Source organism: Rana temporaria, chromosome 4 (assembly GCF_905171775.1).
Source record: "Rana temporaria chromosome 4, aRanTem1.1, whole genome shotgun sequence".
NCBI lineage: Eukaryota > Metazoa > Chordata > Amphibia > Anura > Ranidae > Rana > Rana temporaria.
The window spans coordinates 442,122,093-442,142,214 of record NC_053492.1 but is presented as its reverse complement, the minus strand read 5'-3'; the positions used below and the strand labels follow the sequence as shown (position 1 = coordinate 442,142,214).

At 46.0% G+C, this 20,122-nt stretch overlaps 1 protein-coding gene across 4 annotated transcripts in view; it reads right to left on the bottom strand.

Moving 5' to 3' along the window:
- EML4 (EMAP like 4) overlaps nt 1–9,844 on the bottom strand; it is a 239,149-nt gene extending 229,305 nt beyond the window's left edge. For 3 of the 4 annotated variants that reach the window (XM_040351517.1, XM_040351519.1, XM_040351521.1), the window contains exon 1: nt 9,653–9,843. In XM_040351517.1, coding sequence (XP_040207451.1) covers nt 9,653–9,734 — 82 coding nt within the window. In that variant the 5' untranslated portion in view covers nt 9,735–9,843. Of the gene's footprint in view, nt 1–9,652 lie in introns of all 4 variants that reach the window. The other variant, XM_040351522.1, reaches the window with a different exon arrangement.
- Nucleotides 9,845–20,122: the final 10,278 nt, after the last annotated feature.

Below are 20,122 nucleotides of genomic sequence, written 5' to 3'. Positions count from 1 at the left end.
GGATTCTTGTGACAAGAATCAAAATATCAAATAATCAACATCACCGTATGTGTACACCAAAGTGAAAGAATGTTTATATATGCCATTTTCATATGAACTGAGTTCATATAGCGTCCAATTGAAATGTGATAATATTCTTTCTAGTAATGACCAGAAAGAAAATTAAATATAATAAAAAAGTGAAAAAAGTGACTGCTTGAGAGGAAAGTTGATAGGAGATCCACCACCGTATATTAGAAAGGCTTACCAAAATGCTTGAACCCAGATGAGCATATACCCACTAGGTCAATCAAACTTAGCGAGTCGGTACGCCTTGGGGAGGTGCCACAGAAGCCTCAAGTACTGGAAAATCTCGATAAAACCTCAGGTTTGTTACTCCAAGGGGTTCAAACAGGAAATCCAATAATAGTAAAAGAGATTAAGATTTTCCAGTACTTGAGGCTTCTGTGGCACCTCCCCAAGGTGTACTGACTCGCACAAAGTTTGATCGACCTAGTGGGTATATGCTCACATATCAGTTGGACGCTATATGGACTCTGTTTATATATGCCATTTTCATATGAACTTTCTTTCACTTTGGTGTACACATATGGTGATGTTGATCATTTGATATTTTGATTCTTGTCACACTTTAGCGCTACACTTTTTTACAAATTCCTATTGAATTTTGATCTACTTTGCCGTGTTAGCTGCTTCACTTTGTCATTTTAGAAGATAGCGTGGTATTTTTCTATATTTTTTTTAACCACCATTTTATTCTCTAGGATCTCTACTAAAAAATGTAATGTATAAAATGATATAATGCTTGGGGGTTCCAAGTAATTTTCTAGCAAAAAAAAGTTATTTTAACTTGAACAAATGTCAGGAAAAAAAGGTTTAGTATTTAAGTGGTAAAACTTCCTAATTTACACAGAAGTGTATTCCTTTGATGTAAAAGGCAAATTGTTACAATGTTTAGACTTAACTTCCACTGATAAAGAATGTTCCGATACTTGGCAGATGGCCCAGATTTTTTTCTTCCTTTATTTTGATAGCTGAGAGCAGAGAGAATTCTCTGCATACAAAAGATCGGGAAATACTTTGTCAAGATCGCAACAGGAAAAAAAAAAAAGTGATAAATAACTATTCTTGACTATTAATCGTGCAGCTCTACCATACGTTAATCAAAATTTCACCAGTTTAACAAGAGCCATACAATTTTTGGTCCATGTGCGGTTGCTCCCATTCAATAGAAGACGCTCTTACGATTCTGTCGAACGGACTTGCTGAAAAAATTTTCATGATCAGCAGCCGCTGATCCGCGTTTTTTTTTACAGCAGCAAGCCACCACTGTCAGAATACGTCTCAGTGCCTGGACTGTGTGGATGAAAGGAATGTTAATTTTTTTCCTACCTGTTGGCTAAAAAATGAAATGATCCATCTATGGCCAGCCTAAGCAAGTTGGTCAGACCGGGAGCCTGAGACTTCCAGCTTCACCCACAACAGCGAGTGGCGTCATAATAAAATTGCCACTCGCTGTGCCTAGGTACTACAGGAGGGGGATTGTATATGACCGGTGTTCAAAAGGAAAAGCAGACACTGATCATACTAAAAAGAAATACAGAGGACCGAGATCTGATCAATAAACAAACATTCATCTTGGGATTACTTGGTTGCTGCTAATATAAAAAAAAAAATAAAATAAAGTAAGAACTTAACTTTTAATAAATTACTGAAAGATTCTGTCTAGATTTCATCTTTAAGCTAAAAAGAAGGGGGACCAGTGTTATGTTTATAACAGATGGAAGCTCATGTAAACATCTCCATAATGTGTCTTCTTATGACTTCCTGTTCTGGTGAAGCTGTAATGTCACTGAATGGCTACATGTATTCCAATAGCATTGTGCAACATGTAGGCGCTCATTATAAACAATAATTACTTTAGAGGGTAAACAGTCTATTATTGTAAAGTCTTTCTTAATGCTCAACCCAAGCAGAAGAACGTAAATCACAATGAACAGGAAAGACCATAAACATACTGGGGGTGATGCAAACCGGGATCTGTGACCCATTTCTGGTGGTGTGGATGTAGTCAGAAGCCTTGGGCCCCATTCAGGACACAGTCACACCTGAGTGTTTACGGGTGTGTCCAAAGAGTTTTTCGATCGTATTCAGGATTGAGCGTTTTTGTTTTAGCCAATAGGAAGCTAGTTACTAGAAGCAGATTTTTATTTTCAGCAAAAAAAAAAAAAAAAAAAAAAAAAAAAAAAAAATTGGCACAGGCACCGTTTTGTCACCGCTACATTTACAAGATAGTTGTATCCACTGAAGTTCTAGTAAAAGTTCTGCTTTAAACTGATACTAGGTCACTATTAAATAAAAGTGTGAAAACTGCGCTAAAGAAAATCTATAAAGTTTAATAAAAATCCAAGTAGCAATTTGGTGTGCAACAACACTATTAATAATAAAAAAAAAAAAAAAAAAAAAAAAAAAAAAAAAGGATTGCTCCAATATATGACAAATCATAAATCAATAAGTGAATGAAAAATGTGTAAACAATCCTAATATCCACATGAGGTATAAAAAGAAAAAAAAAAAAAAAAAAACCCCTCTTAGTCAGTCAGTGGAAATAATGATCTAAAACAGGGATATGCAATTAGCGGACCTCCAGCTGTTGCAGAGTGCTGCGGGAGCCCGGCGGCAACCGCGGCCGCCAGGCACCCGAGCGCTGCCGCAATAGATCGCCAGGAACACAGGACATGATATGACGTTCACCCGGATCAAGGGAGGGTTCCTGCCAGCGTCATTTTACAATGCGCCGGTAGGGAAGGGGTTAAAGGCCCATACACACACACAAACACACACAAAATCTGGCTTTTTTAGCAACAGTTAAGACAGACGTGTTTGATCAGACAACCCGACCGTGTGTGCGCGCGCGTTCCACCGGACAATTTATTTTCGGTTTTTCCATCGGACAAATGTTCGCTGTGAATGCCCTCAAACTTTCCGGCAACAAATGTCTGAGGGAGGATAATCTGATCGTGTGTACACAAGCCCATCGGACTAAAGTCCAAACACACATGCTCAGAACCAATGCTAAAGATCAGACAACAATTGCAGAAGTTGCCCAAAGGGTGGCGGTAAAGAGCTGAAAAACCATGTGGTTTGGTGAAAGTTGGCCTCTTCCATGATGGAGTAAAATGCTGCACAGCATCGAAAGGTTCCCTTATTCATACGTTATGGCGCTGTCCCAAGCTTCATAGATACTGGGAGAAAGTGTTCCTGACCCTGACCACAATATCTCGGACAGATAGAACAAGTACCCCTAAATTAGCAATAATTCCAGATGGAGTTTTTACCTGTAAAGATGTATACAATGTGGACTAGATCCCTCTACATAGCACGTCAACTCATTTTACAAAAGTGGATTGCTACTACGCCACCAACCCATAAGCAATGGGGGTAACAAAATAAATTATATATTAAAAAAGAGAACGACTAGTATATAAAAAAACATAGGGGCGTTCCCCCAAAATGAAATAAAATATGGTCCTATTGGCTTGACTCTAGTAACTTACTATATGATGGGAGAGGGAGGGAGAGGGAGAGAACTTATAACAAATTAAGAAGTGGAGAACAGCACAATATTAATGGAACTGGAAATATATTTATAGGTTTGGTTTACTTTTTTTCCCCTCCCCCTTTGTATATTTAGGAACTAAAATGAAATTATTGTAATTTTAATGTTTTTGTTTAAATGTATGTATGGAATAAGCATAAAAAAAAAAAAAAAAAGTGCCACACATAAGTAGTGTTGTGTCTGTAGGACGATATATACCTCTTATCTGTTGCAAGTTGTGCCATTTGTTGCACTCCCGTGAGACACATTTCTAATGGAGCAGCTACATCACTCTTTATGAATTTCACAGACTGATGGGAATCTATACCTCCATCTATGAAATCATACATGATAAATGCAGGGTAAGCATAGTCTGGGCTGGATACAAGGCATCCCAGGATCAGTGCAAAGAAAACAGAACCTGAGGCCTGACAGCTCAGACAATAGAACGCAGTGCATTGCAATGAGGAACAATTACACCCAAAGAAAAAAAAAAAAAAAAAAGCACAGATTTGCTCTGAATAGCTCTGCACTTCACAAAAACACCATCCTGCCTGAATGCCCTCAGCAGCATTTTAATATTTACAGAATGAGCCTAGGTTCACATTGGTCTGATTTGACATGTCACGTCGGCGGCTTTTGCCAGCAATAACACTGTCCTAATCGGTGCGGCACCACACCGATTCCCAAAAGTGGTTCTTGCGCTACTTTTGGCGACTTCGGGTGCGATTTTAATAGACCTCTGTGCAGGAACCCGCACAGATGTCTGTCAAATCACTTCCAAAGTTAAACTGCATTACCGGGTTTAAATTGTGCGAGTTCAGCGCAACTTCTAACCCGCAGCACTGCGACGCTAGGCTTAGAAACATGCATAAAGCTGCTGATAAAAAGGTCCCATAAGTAACAGACACAAGCAATTCAAGAACTGCTCAAAGCATATGCCCTGCGTACGGATGCTGCAATAAGGGATTCCGATCATTGGAAGTGATCGGGGCAGCACAAGATTTTCAGACACGAGCCGCAACTAAAAGGCAATCTCTCCATGTTATACAGAGAAGAGAAAGCAAAGCTTTAAAACGTGAATACGCTGCATCCATGTGCTGGCCAAACCAGAAGGAAGATCGCAGTGATCCACACAATGGGGTTTATTTACTAAAGCCGGAGAGTGCAAAAATCAGGTTCACTTCTGCATAGAAACCAATCTGCTTCCAGGTTTTATGGGCAAAGTTAAAGGGTCACTAAAAGGAAAAAAATGTTTTTTGCTGAAATGACTGTTTACAGGGTATAGAGACATAAAAGTTAACCGATTCCTTTTTAAAATGATTAAAAATAGATACAAATCAATCATATAATGTGCCTACAGTTTCACTTTCGTTTTTAGAGAGAGACACACACAAAAAAAAAAAAAAAAAAAAATCCAGGGCAGTGTTTTGTTTTTAAAATGAATCTGATTGGTTCTGAGGAGTTTTAGACACACAGCTTGGACCACCGTGAAAAGCTGCCATGAGTTTTTTCATAAGGAGCCAGACAAGCAGGAAGTGTGGAGATCAGAGCAGAATTACAGCAACTTCAAAGCAAAAACGAACAATGAGGACATGAAACCAGGACTGCAGTAAGGTAAAGGAAGCCATTTAGCTAAAAAAATATTTTCCTTTAGTGATCCTTTAAATTGAACAAGCTGAAGATGAAAGCCAATTGGTTACCAAGCACAGCTGCACCAGGATTGAGTGCTTCAGTTTTAGTAAATCCCCCTGAGCCCTGGTTCACACTGGGTACGATTTGGAACGATTTGAGATGCGATTTGACATGTCAAATCGCATCTCAAATCGGCGGCATTTGCCGGCAATGGCACTGTCCTAATCAGTGCGACGCCGCATCTGCGATTTCAAAAAGTAGTTCCTGTACTACTTTTGCGATTTCGGGCCGCGATTTACATTAAATTGCGGCCGAAATCGCAGCAAAATCGCGGCCGCGAAATTGCGGTAAAATCGCGCATTTTACCGCGATTTTGAATTCGCAGCAGTGTGAACCTAGGCTCATTGTGTTGTCTGAAGCTTTCATGGGGCAGAATCCCCCATAGACCCAATTGGAATGCTTGAAAAAAATGTGTATTAATGCACGCGTCTCAGATGCTTCCAGTTCAAAGACTACGGATTCAAATATCTGTCCCTGTACTGCAACTCATACAAGCAAACAATGAGTGACCGTGGCAGGAATCCTCAGATTCCTGCAGCTGTTTTCCCCCCACCTGTGATCATGTCTGTGGAAAGCCACAGATAGCTGCAGCCACCACCAACCTGTAATTTAAAAAAGGTGGAAAAAACAGCTGCCGGAATTGGCAGATTCTTGCTGCCGTCATTCACATCAGCACTAGTCAGCCACGCGAATGTAACCTAAATTGTCTGGCTACACAAGTGTGTTAGAGGGCTGTACACACTAGAATGCCGTGCGGGAAACCAGCTTTCCATGTCAATTTCCCACACTACATTCAAATCGCACCGCCCTTGTGATTCGCAGCAGGCATTGATGCAAACCAATGACACAGTAAACGTAGTTTGGCAGCACCAGAACGTGATTCCAAAAAGTAGTACATGCACTGCTTTTGGTGGGGCTTACAGCGCGATTTCAGCTCATTGAAAATGAATTGCCTGTGAATCGCACAGGGACATTCAGAGCATTCCTGTGCGAGTTACATGCAGTTCCTAGTGTGAATGGGCCCTTACACCTTACTAGGTGTGACCCTGGCCTGAGATGTTTAGTAACAATGGGGAGTTAAAAAAAAAAAAAAATAGTACAAAAAGATCAAATAATCGCTACTGTAAAGGGGTTAATTTTTTCCTGTTGGACAGTGAAATTAATATTTACAGTAGCGATTTTCTCTTTTTGCACTATAAAGGGCCAATTTTTGTTTTTTTAACCCCATTATGTTACTGGCCGATTAATCGATTATGAAAATGGTAATCGATTAACTTCATAATCGAATAGTTGTTTCGGCCCTACACATATGATATGTGCACACAGCTATGTAAATATCCTACACAGAGTCCTGACCTCAACCCCATAGAACACCTTTGGGATGAATTAGAGCGGAGACTGCCAGGCCTTCTCATCCACATCAGTGCCTGACCTCACAAATGCGCTTCTGGAAGAATGGTCAAACATTCCCATAGACACACTCCTAAACCTTGTGGACAGCATTCCCAGAAGAGTTGAAGCTGTTATAGCTGCAAAGGGTGGGCCAACTCAATATTGAACCCTACAGACTGAGACGCCATTAAAGTTCATGTGTGTGTAAAGGCAAGTGTCCCAATACTTTTGGCAATATAGTGTACGTGTAACTTAACAGTTTTCCAATGGAATAATAACTCAGAGCCGGTTCACACTGGGGCGACTCGTCAAGCGACTCAGCCGACTGACGAGTCGCGTCCTATTCTATGCAATAGAACCGTTCTAATAGGAGCGACGCAAGTCGCTCCGACTTAGAAAAAGGTTCTTGTACAACTTCGGGGCGACTTGCATTGACTTCTATAACAGAGGTCATTTTGCAGGTCGCCTCTGAAGTCTTCAGGACGCCTTGCGGAGTCGCCCCCGAAGTCGTGCCGCCTAAGGGCCCTTTCACACGGGCCAGTTCAGTAATGATCCGCCTCCGTGTGTCCGTAAGCTCACCGGGGATCGCTCCGTATATCCCCGCTGAGTTGGCGGCTGACAGGGCGGTCCCCACACACTGTGCAGGGACCGCCCTGTCTTCTCTCCGCTCTCCCTAATGGGGGATCGGATGAACACGGACCGTGTGTCAGTGTTCATCCAATCCGCAGATGGAAGAAGAGAAAATAGGGTTTTCTTTCGTCCGCAAAATCGGATCTTTGCGGAGGTGGACGATTACGGGTGTCAGCGGATGTTTATCCGCTGACACCCGCAATCACATAGGGACCAATGTACGTCCTTTTTTCATCCGCAAACGGATGGATGAAAAAGCGGCCATACAGTCCGCACGTGTGAAAGGGGCCTAAGTGTGAACCTGTCTTGGTTCACAATAGAGACATCAAGCAAAAAGGGTAATTAACAATTCTGTTATGGTAGATATCCACCTGTCCAACATGTATACAAATATAGAATTTTTTAAATATAGGAGAGATAGAAAATATATACATATACCACCCCCCCCCCCTCCCCTCAGGGTAGTCACCACACTGTGGGAGGTAAATACCAGGGTGCTCACCCACAAAGAAATCTCCATACAAATAAAAAAACAGGTATAGGAGCCAATCATCGATCTTTCAGAGGAGAGAAGTCCAAGCAACAGCATTTCATTGGAGCTCAGCCCCCTCAAGACCCGTATTGGATTTGTGTATGAATATATCTGTCTACATTTATTTTTGGGTGGGAACAGGTAGATAAAATCTATGGCAATGCACAAATCATATAGTAACACACACAGCTTCCATAGTACTGCACATAATATGGGGATTGATAGGTGTGGGTGGATGGATTCATCTCTCACTGAAAGGACATGGAATGCTGACACCCTGAATAGGATTTGGATGTGAAATTACTGCATGTGTGTACAGGATGGGAGCCCCCCCATATACAGGATGAGAGCCCCCCCCCCCAAATACAGGATGGAAGCCCCCCATATACAGGATGAGAGCCCCCCATATACAGGATGAGAGCCCCCCATATACAGGATGAGAGCCCCCCCATATACAGGATGAGAGAGCCCCCCCATATACAGGATGAGGAGCCCCCCCCATATACAGGATGACTGGAAGAGACCACAATACATAAACAAGGTACAGCTGGCGGCAGACATGAATGTAAATCCCGGGAGCCTCATCTGTAGGTCTAATCACACAGGACCGGAACCCTCCACACATGGAGACAGAACAGCACTGGTATATGGGGGGGTCAGGATAGGCAGTCCGCCATCAGTAGAGGTAAGTGGGGGGGTCCGGAAGGGCCCTCGGTAGAGGTAGGGGGGGCAGCCCTTGGTAGAGGTAAGCGGGGGGTCGGGACGGGCAGAGAGCCCTCGGTAGGGGTGAGCGGGGGTCAGGACGGGCAGAGAGCCCTCGGTAGGGGTAAGTGGGGGGTTGGAACGGGCAGAGAGCCCTCGGTAGGGGTAAGCGGGGGTCGGGACGGGCAGAGAGCCCTCGGTAGGGGTAAGCGGGGGTCGGGACGGGCAGAGAGCCCTCGGTAGGGGTAAGTGGGGGTCGGGACGGGCAGAGAGCCCTCGGTAGGGGTAAGTGGGGAGTTGGAACGGGCAGAGAGCCCTCGGTAAGGGTAAGTGGGGAGTTGGAACGGGCAGAGAGCCCTCGGTAAGGGTAAGCGGGGGTTGGGACGGGCAGAGAGCCCTCGGTAGGGGTGAGCAGGGGTTGGGACGGGCAGAGAGCCCTCGGTAGGGGTGAGCAGGGGTTGGGACGGGCAGAGAGCCCTCGGTAGGAGTAAGCGGGGGTTGGGACGGGCAGAGAGCCCTCGGTAGGGGTGAGCGGGGGTTGGGATGGGCAGAGAGCCCTCGGTAGGGGTGAGCGGGGGTTGGGATGGGCAGAGAGCCCTCGGTAGGGGTGAGCGGGGGTTGGGATGGGCAGAGAGCCCTCGGTAGGGGTGAGCGGGGGTTGGGATGGGCAGAGAGCCCTCGGTAGGGGTGAGCGGGGGTTGGGACGGGCAGAGAGCCCTCGGTAGGGGTGAGCGGGGGTTGGGACGGGCAGAGAGCCCTCGGTAGGGGTAAGCGGGGGTTGGGATGGGCAGAGAGCCCTCGGTAGGGGTGAGCGGGGGTTGGGACGGGCAGAGAGCCCTCGGTAGGGGTGAGCAGGGGTTGGGACGGGCAGAGAGCCCTCGGTAGGGGTGAGCGAGGGTTGGGATGGGCAGAGAGCCCTCGGTAAGGGGTAAGCGGGGGTCGGGACAGGTGGTCAGCCATCGGTAGAGGTAAGCGGGGGGGGGGGACAGGCGGTCCCAATTATTAGCACACATGGTATGAGAACTGGTGAGGGGTCAGGACAGGCGGGGAGCCCCCCGGTATTCTGATCAGACAGGCGGGGAGCCCAGCTCTCTCTCACTCACCCAGGCTGCCGGCGAATCCGTCCATGGCGGGGTGTAAGGGGTGGCGGGCTCCCTCCTGGATGGGGTTGGCCGTCTCTCTCATTCAGTCAGACGGACCCGCAGTGAGGTGGATATCTCCGCTCCCGCCTCCGTCTGTCACCGCTGCCGGCCTCACCGCCTCCTGTCTGCCCGGTGCTGGATTTTTTTTTTCCTGGAATAACTTTATTGCGAGCGAAGCCTGACAGACACACAGCTGACTGGGAGGAGGAAGTATAATTAGGTGGAGGAGAGGAGAGCTCAGTGTGTGCGGGGGGATCACAGCCCCCTCATTCTCAGTCTCCTCCTCCTCATTCCTCTAAATGTGACCCCAATACCATTTTTTCTGAGTGTGACCCCAATACCAGATCCCTCTGAATGTGACCCCGATAACAGATTCCTCTGAATGTGAACCCAATACCAGATCCCTCTGAATGTGACCCCGATAACAGATTCCTCTGAATGTGACCTCGATAACAGATTCCTCTGAGTGTGACCCCAATACCAGATCCCTCTGAATGTGACCCCGATAACAGATTCCTCTGAATGTGACCTCGATAACAGATTCCTCTGAGTGTGACCCCAATACCAGATCCCTCTGAATGTGACCCCGATAACAGATTCCTCTGAGTGTGACCCCAATACCAGATCCCTCTGAATGTGACCCCGATAACAGATTCCTCTGAATGTGACCCCAATAACAGATTCCCCTGAGTGTGACCCCAATACCAGATCCCTCTGAATGTGACCCCAATACCAGATCCCTCTGAATGTGACCCCTATAACAGATTCCTCTGAATGTGACCCCAATAACAGATTCCCCTGAGTGTGACCCCAATACCAGATCCCTCTGAATGTGACCCCAATAACAGATTCCTCTGAATGTGACCCCAATAACAGATTCCCCTGAGTGTGACCCCAATACCAGATCCCTCTGAATGTGACCCCGATAACAGATTCCTCTGAGTGTGACCCCAATAACAGATTTCCCTGAGTGTGACCCCAATACCAGATCCCTCTGAATGTGACCCCAATAACAGATTTCCCTTGAATGTGACCCCAATACCAGATCCCTTTGAGTGTGACCTAATACCAGATCCCTCTGAATGTGACCCCAATAACAGATTTCCCTTGAATGTGACCCCAATACCAGATCCCTCTAAGTGTGACCCCAATGCCAGATCCCTCTGAATGTGACCCCAATACCAGATCCCTCTGAGTGTGACCCCAATAACAGATTTCCCTGAGTGTGACCTCAATAACAGATCCCTCTGAGTGTGACCCCAATACCAGATCCCTCTGAGTGTGACCCCAATACCAGATCCCTCTGAATGTGACCCCACCCAATACCAGATCCCTCTGAGTGTGACCCCAATACCAGATCCCTCTGAATGTGACCCCACCCAATACCAGATCCCTCTGAGTGTGACCCCAATAACAGATCCCTCTGAGTGTGACCCTAATACCAGATCCCTCTGAGTGTGACCCCAATAACAGATCCCTCTGAGTGTGACCCTAATACCAGATCCCTCTGAGTGTGACCCTAATACCAGATCCCTCTGAGTGTGACCCCAATACCAGATCCCTCTTTGTGTGACACCACTCATCAGTTTTATCACTTACATCCCTCTACCTTCCCTGACCGGTCAGATCATTCTGTCCATCTTGGTTTCCCAGATCCCTGTACATTGTTGGCCCGGATCATTTTGCCAGTCACGTGCTCCAGATGCTTTGACCCAGTATTACAGACCTCTTTGTTTTCTTGGTGCTCCAGATCCCTCTGCCCCTTCTGTTTTCCCAGACCCTTCTGCCTCTTTTGGTTCTCTACCTCCCTCTGCCCACCTTGGTGTCCCTGATCCTTCTATATCCATTGGTGCCTTACATCCAGGGGCGGACTGACAACTCATGGGCCCCCCGCACAATAGGAGATTATGGGGCCCCTGGGAAATAGGAGATTATGGGGCCCCTGGGAAATAGGAGATTATGGGGCCCCTGGGAAATAGGAGATTATGGGGCCCCGGGCAATAGGAGATTATGGGGCTCCCAGGCAATAGATTATGGGGCCACACAGTACACACACACACACACACAATATACACACACACAGTATACATACACACAGAATACACATACACACACTGAAAAGGTACTGGAGAGGCAGGGCAGCTATAATCTTGGGATTTTTTTAAAAACACAGATTTTTACATACTGTCCCTGGTTTTACTGAGGCTGGCAACCCTGATGGGGCCCCCTAGTGGCATGGGGCCCTCAGGCAGTGCCCGAGTGCCCAAATGGTCAGTCCACCCCTGCTAACATCCTTCATCTGTTCTTGGTGCTCTAGATCCCTTTGCCAGTCTTCATGCTCTAGATCCTTCTTCCTTTCCATGTGCTCTAGACCCCTCTGTCTTCATTGGTTTTCTACCTACCTCTACCCTCTTGGTAGTCAAGTTGCCTTGGCCCCTTTGTGGAGCTCCATATCCTCTCTGCCTCTCTTAGTAATACAATTCTAATTTTCTTGGTGCTCAAGAGCTTTTTGTCTTTTTTGTACCTCATATCCCTTTGCCTCTTTTGACGGTCCAGTTCCCTCCTCCCATCTTGGTGCTTCAGGTCCCTTGTCCCTCTTAGTGCCGCAGATCTATTTGTTTTCTTGGTGCTCGAGATCCCTCCACCAGATCCCTCTGTCATTTTTGGTGCTCTAGATTATTTTGCCTCTCTTCATGTTCCAGATCCCCCTGGCTTTCTTGGGGCTTCAGATCCCTCTGCCCCTTCCGGTTCCACAGACCCCTCAGCCTCTATTGGTTCTCTGCTTGGTGGCTTAGTTCCATTTGCCCCTCATGGTGCTCCATATCCCTCTGCCTCTTTTAGTTCCACAGATCTCTTTGTTTTCTTGGTGCTTAAGATCTGTTTGCCTTTCTTTTGTACTCAAGATCCCTTGCCTCTCTCAGTGCTACAGATCTCTTTGGTATTTTTGGTTCTTATGATCCCTCTGCCTGTTTTGATCTCACAGGTTCTTTTGCCTATCTTAGTGGCCCAGATTCCTCTACATCTATTGTTGCCCCAGATCCCTCTACCATTCTTTTTGTTCTAGATGCTTTTGCCACTTTTCATGCTCCATGTTCCTTTGCATCTCTTGGTGCTCCAGATCCCTCTGCCTCTTCTGGTTTCCCAGACCCCTTTACCTCTCTTGGTTCACTACTTCCCTCATGGTGGCCCAGTTCCCTTTGTCTCTCTTGGTGCTTCAGATCCATCTGTCCCTATTGGTTTCTCAGACCCTTTTGCCTCTCTTGGTTCTCTGTCTCCCTCTGCCCATCTTGGTGTCCCTGATCCTTCTGCCTCAATCGGTGACTTCGATCCTTTTTCCATTCTTGGTGCTCTAGTTTCTTTTGCCAGTCTTCATGCTGCAGACCATTTTGCCTTTCCATGTGCTTTAGACCCCTCTGCCTTCCTTTGTTTTCTGCCTACCCCTATCCTCTTGGTATTCCAGTCCCCTTTGCCTCTCTTGGTGCTCCATATCTCTTTGCCACTCTTAGTGATATAATTCTTGTTTTCTTGGTGCTGAAGAAAAGCTCTTTGGGGTAGATTCAGAAAGCAATTACGCCTGCGTATCCATAGATACGCAGCGTAATTGCTAAGTAGCGCCGGCGTATCTACTTTCTGTATTCAGAAAGCTAGATACGCCGACTGTAGCCTAAGATACAACTGGCATAAGTCTCTTATGCCGTCGTATCTTAGGGTGCATTCTGCCGCTGGCCGCTAGGTGGTGCACCCGTAGTGGTCAGCGTAGAGTATGCAAATTGCATACTTACGCCGATTCACAAACGTACGCACGGCCGGCGCTCATTTTTTACGTCGTTTGCGTACTTCGTTTTCGCCGTAAGGCTGCTCCTGCTATTAGGAGGCGCAGCCAATGGTAAGTATGGACGTCGTTCCCGCGTCACGATTTGCATCGTTTGCGTAACTCGTTCGTGAATGGCGCTGGACGCCATTTACGTTCACGTCGAAGCCAATGACGTCCTTGCGACGTCATTTACCGCAATGCACGTCGGGAAATTTTCCCGACGGAGCATGCGCAGTACGTTCGGCGCCTAATTTAAATGATCCACGCCCCCTACGGGATCATTTAAATTATGCGCGCTTACGCCGGCCCCTTTTACGAAACGCCGCCGCAAATTACGGAGCAAATGCTTCGTGAATGCAGCGTAGCTACAGTAATTTACGGAGGCGTAGCGTAAAAACGATACGCTGCGCAGCCGTATCAGTGCGCGCCCCTACCTGAATCTGGGCCTTTATCTTTTTCGTACCCCAGATCCTTTTGCCTCTCTTAATGGTCCAGATCCCTTCCCCATCTTGGTGGCACAGATCTATTTGCCTAACCTTGTGCTCCAGATAATGTTGCCTCTTTTAGCTCTGAAGATGTCTTTGTTTTCTTGGCACTGAAGATCTCTGTACCTCTCTTGATATCCCAAATTCCTTTGCCTGTCTTGGTGGCCCATAACCCTCCTGCCTTTTTTGGTTGTCCCAAATCCCTTTGGGACAGGGATCAAAATCATTTTTGATGCTCTAGATCCCTATGCCTCTCTCCATGCTCCAGATCCTCCTACCTTTCTTGGTGCTTCAGATCTTTTGCCCCTTGTGGTTTCACAGACACCTCTAGCTCTCCCACGTTCTCTACTTGGTGGCCAACCCCCTTTGCCTCTCTCAGTGTTGTATATCCCTCTGCCTCTCTTAGTGCTACTTAGTTTCTTGGGGCCAGATTCACGTAGAATCGTGGCGGCGTAACGTATGTCCTTTACGTTACACCGCCGCAAGTTTTCATCGCAAGTGCCTGATTCACCAAGCACTTGCGTGAAAACTTGCGGCATCCGGCGCAAGCCCGCCTAATTCAAATGGGGCGTGTACCATTTAAATTAGGCGCGCTCCCGCGCCGGACGTACTGCGCATGCTCCGTTTTGAAATTCCCGCCGTGCTTTGCGCGAAGTGACGTAATTTTTTTGAACGGCGACGTGCGTAACGTACGTTCGTATTTCCGGACGTCTTACGCAAAAAAATAATAATAATTTGAAATTCGACCCGGGAAAGACGGCCATACTTTAACATGGCTCGACTAAAGTTAAGCCATGTTAAAGCAGGCTTAACTTTGCGACGGGAAAAAATTACTAGCGACGACGTAACGAACGCGAAAATCGTCGTGGATCGCCGTAAATCCTCATTTGCATACCCGACGCTGGAAAACGACGCAAACTCCACCCAGCGGCGGTCGAAGTATTGCATCCTAAGATCCGACGGTGTAAGTCAATTACACCAGTCGGATCTAAGGGCTATCTATGCGTAACTGATTCTATGAATCAGCCGCATAGATACTCTCAGAGATACGACGGAGTATCAGGAGATACGCCGTCGTATCTCTTCTGTGAATCTGGCCCCTGGTGCTTAATATCTCTTTGTCTTTTTTTTTTTTTTACTTCAGATCCCTCTGCCTATTTTGGTGCTCCAGATGCTTCTCTTCTCTTAGTGCTATATGTTTTTTTGGTTCCCAAGATCCTTTTGCCTTTTTTGGTCGGTAAGATTTATTTTGTCTATCTTGGTGGCACAGATCCCTCTGCCCATTTAGTGGCCCAGATCCCTCTACATCTATTGGTGCTCTAGATCATTTTGCCACTTTTCATGCTTCACTTCCCCCTGCCTCTCTTGGTGCTGCAGATTCGTCTGCCCCTTTTGGTTTCCTGGACCCCTCTGCCTCTATTGGTTCTCTACTTCTCTCATGGTGCTCCAGATCCCTCTGTCTCTTTTGGTCTCCTAGATCCCTCTACTCATCTTGGTGGCCCCAATCCCTTTGCTTCTTTTGATGCACCAGGTCCGTTGACCCAGTGCTACAGATATTTTTGCTTTCTTGGTGCTGCAGATCCCTTTGCTTCTTCTGATGTCTTATGCCGCGTACACACGATCATTTTTCAGCATGAAAAAAACATTGTTTTTAAAAAATGTAATTCAAAATGATCGTGTGTGGGCTTCACATCATTTTTCAGGTTCTGAAAAACGACAACATTTTTTTTCGAACATGCTGCATTTTTTTAACGTTGTTTTAAACAATGTCGTTTTTCAGGTTGTAAAAAATGATCGTGTGTGGGCTAAAACGACGTTAAAAACCTGCGCATGCTCAGAAGCAAGTTATGAGACGGGAGCGCTTGTTCTGGTAAAACTACCATTCATAATGGAGTAAGCACATTCATCACGCTGTAACAGACAGAAAAGCGCGAATCTTTTAGTCTTTTACTAACACGGAATCAGGTAAAGCAGCCCAAAGGCGAATGGAACTTCCCCTTTATAGTGCCGTCGTACGTGTTGTACGTCACCACGCTTTGCTAGAGCATTTTTTAAAGATGATGGTGTGTGGGCAACGTCGTTTTAATGATGAAGTTGGAAAAACGTTTTTTCAACATGCTGAAAAACTTTGTGTTTTTTTTCATGCCGAAAAATGAACGTGTGTACGCGGCATTAGGTCCTTTTGCCCCATTGATTTCTGAGATCCCTTTGCCACTCCTTGTTCCCCAAATCCCTTTGCCCAGTGGCGGATTTAGACCTTGGGGGCCAGGGGCATTTCAAGTTCGGGGGCCCATCAACATAGAAATTCAATTATGACAAATAATTTGAACTGAAATTAATGATAAACCACAATGGAAGATTACCAGGATAGGTGGATAAAAGAGATGCTTTTTTTTACTCCTTTAATTATATGCTCTGTAAGAATCTTCTGTCCTTTTTACAAATATCTTACTGATCATGCTATTATCTTTCTCATGAACAATATATGAACTCCCTTTGTGGCTTTGTCACGTATTAGAAATGAGAAAAAAAAAAAAACATGGATTCCAGCATGAGATCCCAGCAAGGCTGCAGATTCGCCAGATTTTCCTTCTAATGCCTTGTACACACGGGGGTAGATTCAGAGAGCAATTACGCCGGCATATCCATAGATACGCCGCGTAATTGCTAAGTTGTGACGGCGTATTTACTTTCTGTATTCAGAAAGCTAGATACGTCGACTGTAGCCTAAGATACGACTGGCATAAGTCTCTTACGCCATCGTATCTTAGGGTGCATTCTGACGCTGGCCGCTAGGTGGCGCTCCCGTAGTTGTCAGCGTAGAGTATGCAAATTGCATACTTACGCCGATTCACAAACATACGTACGCCCGGCGGTAGTTTTTTACGTTGTTTGCATAAGTCGGTTTCGTCGTAAGGCTGCTCCTGCTATTAGGAGCCGCAGCCAATGGTAAGTATGGACGTCGTTCCCGCGTCACGATTTTCAAATTTTACGTCATTTGCGTAAGTCGTCCGTGAATGGTGCTGGACGCCATTTACGTTCACGTCGAAGCCAAAGACGTCCTTGCGACGTCATTTACCGCAATGCACGTCGGGAAATTTTAGGGACGGCGAATGCGCAGTACGTTCGGCGCGGGAACGCGCCTAACTTAAATGATCCACGCCCCTTACGGGATCATTTGAATTACGCGCACTTACGCCGGCCTCTTTTACGCTACGCCGCCGCAACTTTACAGGCAAGTGCTTTGTGAATCAAGCACTTGCCCGTAAAACTTGCGGCCGCGTAACGTAAATGTCATACGTTACGCCGCTGCAGTTTTCCGCGCCCCTACCTGAATCCACCCCACGGTCTGACTTTTGACCATGCAAAAGTCCACGTGAGTCCGTCGGAAGTCCGACGGAAAGAAAGAGAACAGGTTCTCTATCTAAGGTCCATCGGACTTCTGAAAAAAAAAGTCAGATGGAGGCTACAAACGGCCGAACTTTCCTAAAAAAAAGCCAGTCTGACTTTTTTTCTTGGAAAATCCGGCCGTGTGCACGAGGCATAAGTGTCATAAGAAAATATGCAACTGCTTGGCTTAGAGAGCAGGGATCCAGTTGGAAGTTATGGGGGCAGCCCGGCTCTTATCTGCTCCTTGTAACACTGGAAGTATGAAAACAGTTTGGTATTTGGGAGGATGCTGTCAATAGACTGGAGTGTGCAGATCATCAAAGACTGTAAACCAATGCCAAACTAGAATGTCTTATGTAAATAACATGTTTACAGAGAAGCAGTCATTGTAATGACGCAAGGCAGAAGTCAACACTAATTCATTTATACACCGCAGATGATCACAATCTGCAAATAATGTTATTCATCTTTCTGAAGAAAACACATTTTTATTATGTTTGGATAGAGTAGGAAACGGTATATGTTACCCCGACATGTCATATTCCTGATACGTGTCTGTTGTTCCATGTACTTAAAGGGGAGGTTCACCCTAAAAACGACTTTCTAGTATTATATTGGCCCCCCACATTACAATACAATTATGCCTATTATGTTTTTTTTTATGCTGTACATACCTTGGTACAGCTAATTCACCCGTGGCTTCCGGGTTGCGAGTCCCGCGGGAATGGGCGTTCCTAACATGCTGGTGATTGGCGTGATGACAAAAAACGAGCTCCCCCCGTTGCGTAAGCTGCGTCACGATTGGCGAAAGGAGCCGAACGGCGAGTCGGCGCTAAACTGCGCCTGCGCATCGCCGTTCGGCTCCTTTCGGCAATCGTGACGCAGCTTACGCAACGGGGGGAGCTCGTTTTTGGTCATCACGTCAATCAACAGCATGTTAGGAACGCCCACTCCCGCGGGACTCGCAACCCGGAAGCCACGGGTGAATTAGCTGTACCAAGGTATGTACAACATAAAAAAAAACATAATAGGCATAATTGTATTGTAATGTGGGGGGCCAATGTAATACTAGAAAGTCGTTTTTAGGGTGAACCTCCTCTTTAAAGCAGAACTCTTCCACTACTTCCCTCAACTCTACCCCTCATTCCATCCTCTGTAGATATTGCATTGTTTGTTTCTTTCTTCTTTTACCTTTTTTTAAGTAAAACTGTCTGGCCCCACCTCCCCATGCCTGTCAGTTGCCAGTCTGTTCCTCCCTGGTTATGCACGTCACATATTCCAGGAGGCATAGGTGGCCCTACTGGTGCGTCTTCCGGGGGGCCTGCCCGCTGAGCCAAGAATAGCCGACGGGCCTCTCGATGATGCTAGAAAAAACATGGCGGTGTGGGACAGAGCTGTGTTCGGCTCAGCGTGACATCACTGGATCCGTTTGATGGATGAGTATCTGAAATGTGCAATTACCACCTTAAAGCGGAGTTCCGGCCACAATTTCACTTTCTAAATATAAATACCCCTGTAATACACAAGCTTAATGTATTCTAGTAAAGTTAGTCTGTAAACTAAGGTCTGTTTTGTTAGGTTGTTACAGCATTTAGACACTTTATAAAATAGAAATTGACTGGGGCCATCTTAAGTGTGGGCATCATGAAGCCAGACTGTATGACTTCCTGGATTTCAGCCTTGCAGATCTCGCACATGCTCAGTGCTGCACAAGCAGTGTAATAGGTTTCAGATCAGGTTTCAGCACATGTACTGTCCAAGTCACATGATTCTTCGAGACTGGGGAGTGCACAGACTCCTGGAAAGTTACACCCACTACATTCCCAGGAGTCTGTGTAGGTTAGGTGTAGGTTAGGAAGCTTAAGCACCTAGGTGCAGGAAGTGGGAAGATTAACTATTCTGCCTAGCAACAACACTTTGAAGGCATCTAAAAAAATATGTTTTTTATTAAAGGACTAATGAAATTTTTTTAAAACTACTGATGTAATGTTATATTTATGGGTGGAACTCCACTTTAAGGTAAGCAGAAAAAAAAGGGGGGGGGGGTTGTAGCAGATCCGCTTTAAAAAGTTCTTTGAATTGCTTTTTTAATGTCATTGAAAACGATCGTGTGTGAGCTTCAGAGCATTTTTCGGGTTTTGAAAAACGTCCAATTTTTTTTCCGAACATGCTGTATTCTTTCACAACGTTTTTAACGTTGTCGTTTTTTCGGGTTGTAAAAAATGGTCGTGTGTGGGCTTTAACGACGTGAAAAACCTGCGCATGCTCAGAAGCAAGTTATGAGACGGGAGCGCTCGTTCTGGTAAAACTACCGTTCGTAATGGAGTAAGCACATTCATCACGCTGTAACAGACAGAAAAGCGCGAATCGTCTTTTACTAACACGGAATCAGCTAAAGCAGCCCCAAGGGTGGCGCCATCCGAATGGAACTTCCCCTTTATAGTGCCGTTGTACGTGTTACACGTCACCGCGCTTTGCTAGAGCATTTTTTTTTCACGATGGTGTGTAGGCAAGGCCATTTTAATGATCAAGTTGGAAAAAACATTGGCCCAGATTCAGGTAGATTGGAGCAATATTTGCGTGGGCAAAGAGCAAAGATTTTTCTCTGCGCCCACGCAAATATTTCGATTTGCCCAGCGATTCACGGAGCAGTAGCTCCGTAAATTGCGCGGGCGATATGCTAAACAGCCGGGCGTAAGGCTGCCTAATGTAAATGATCCCGCCGGGGGCGGGAATCATTTA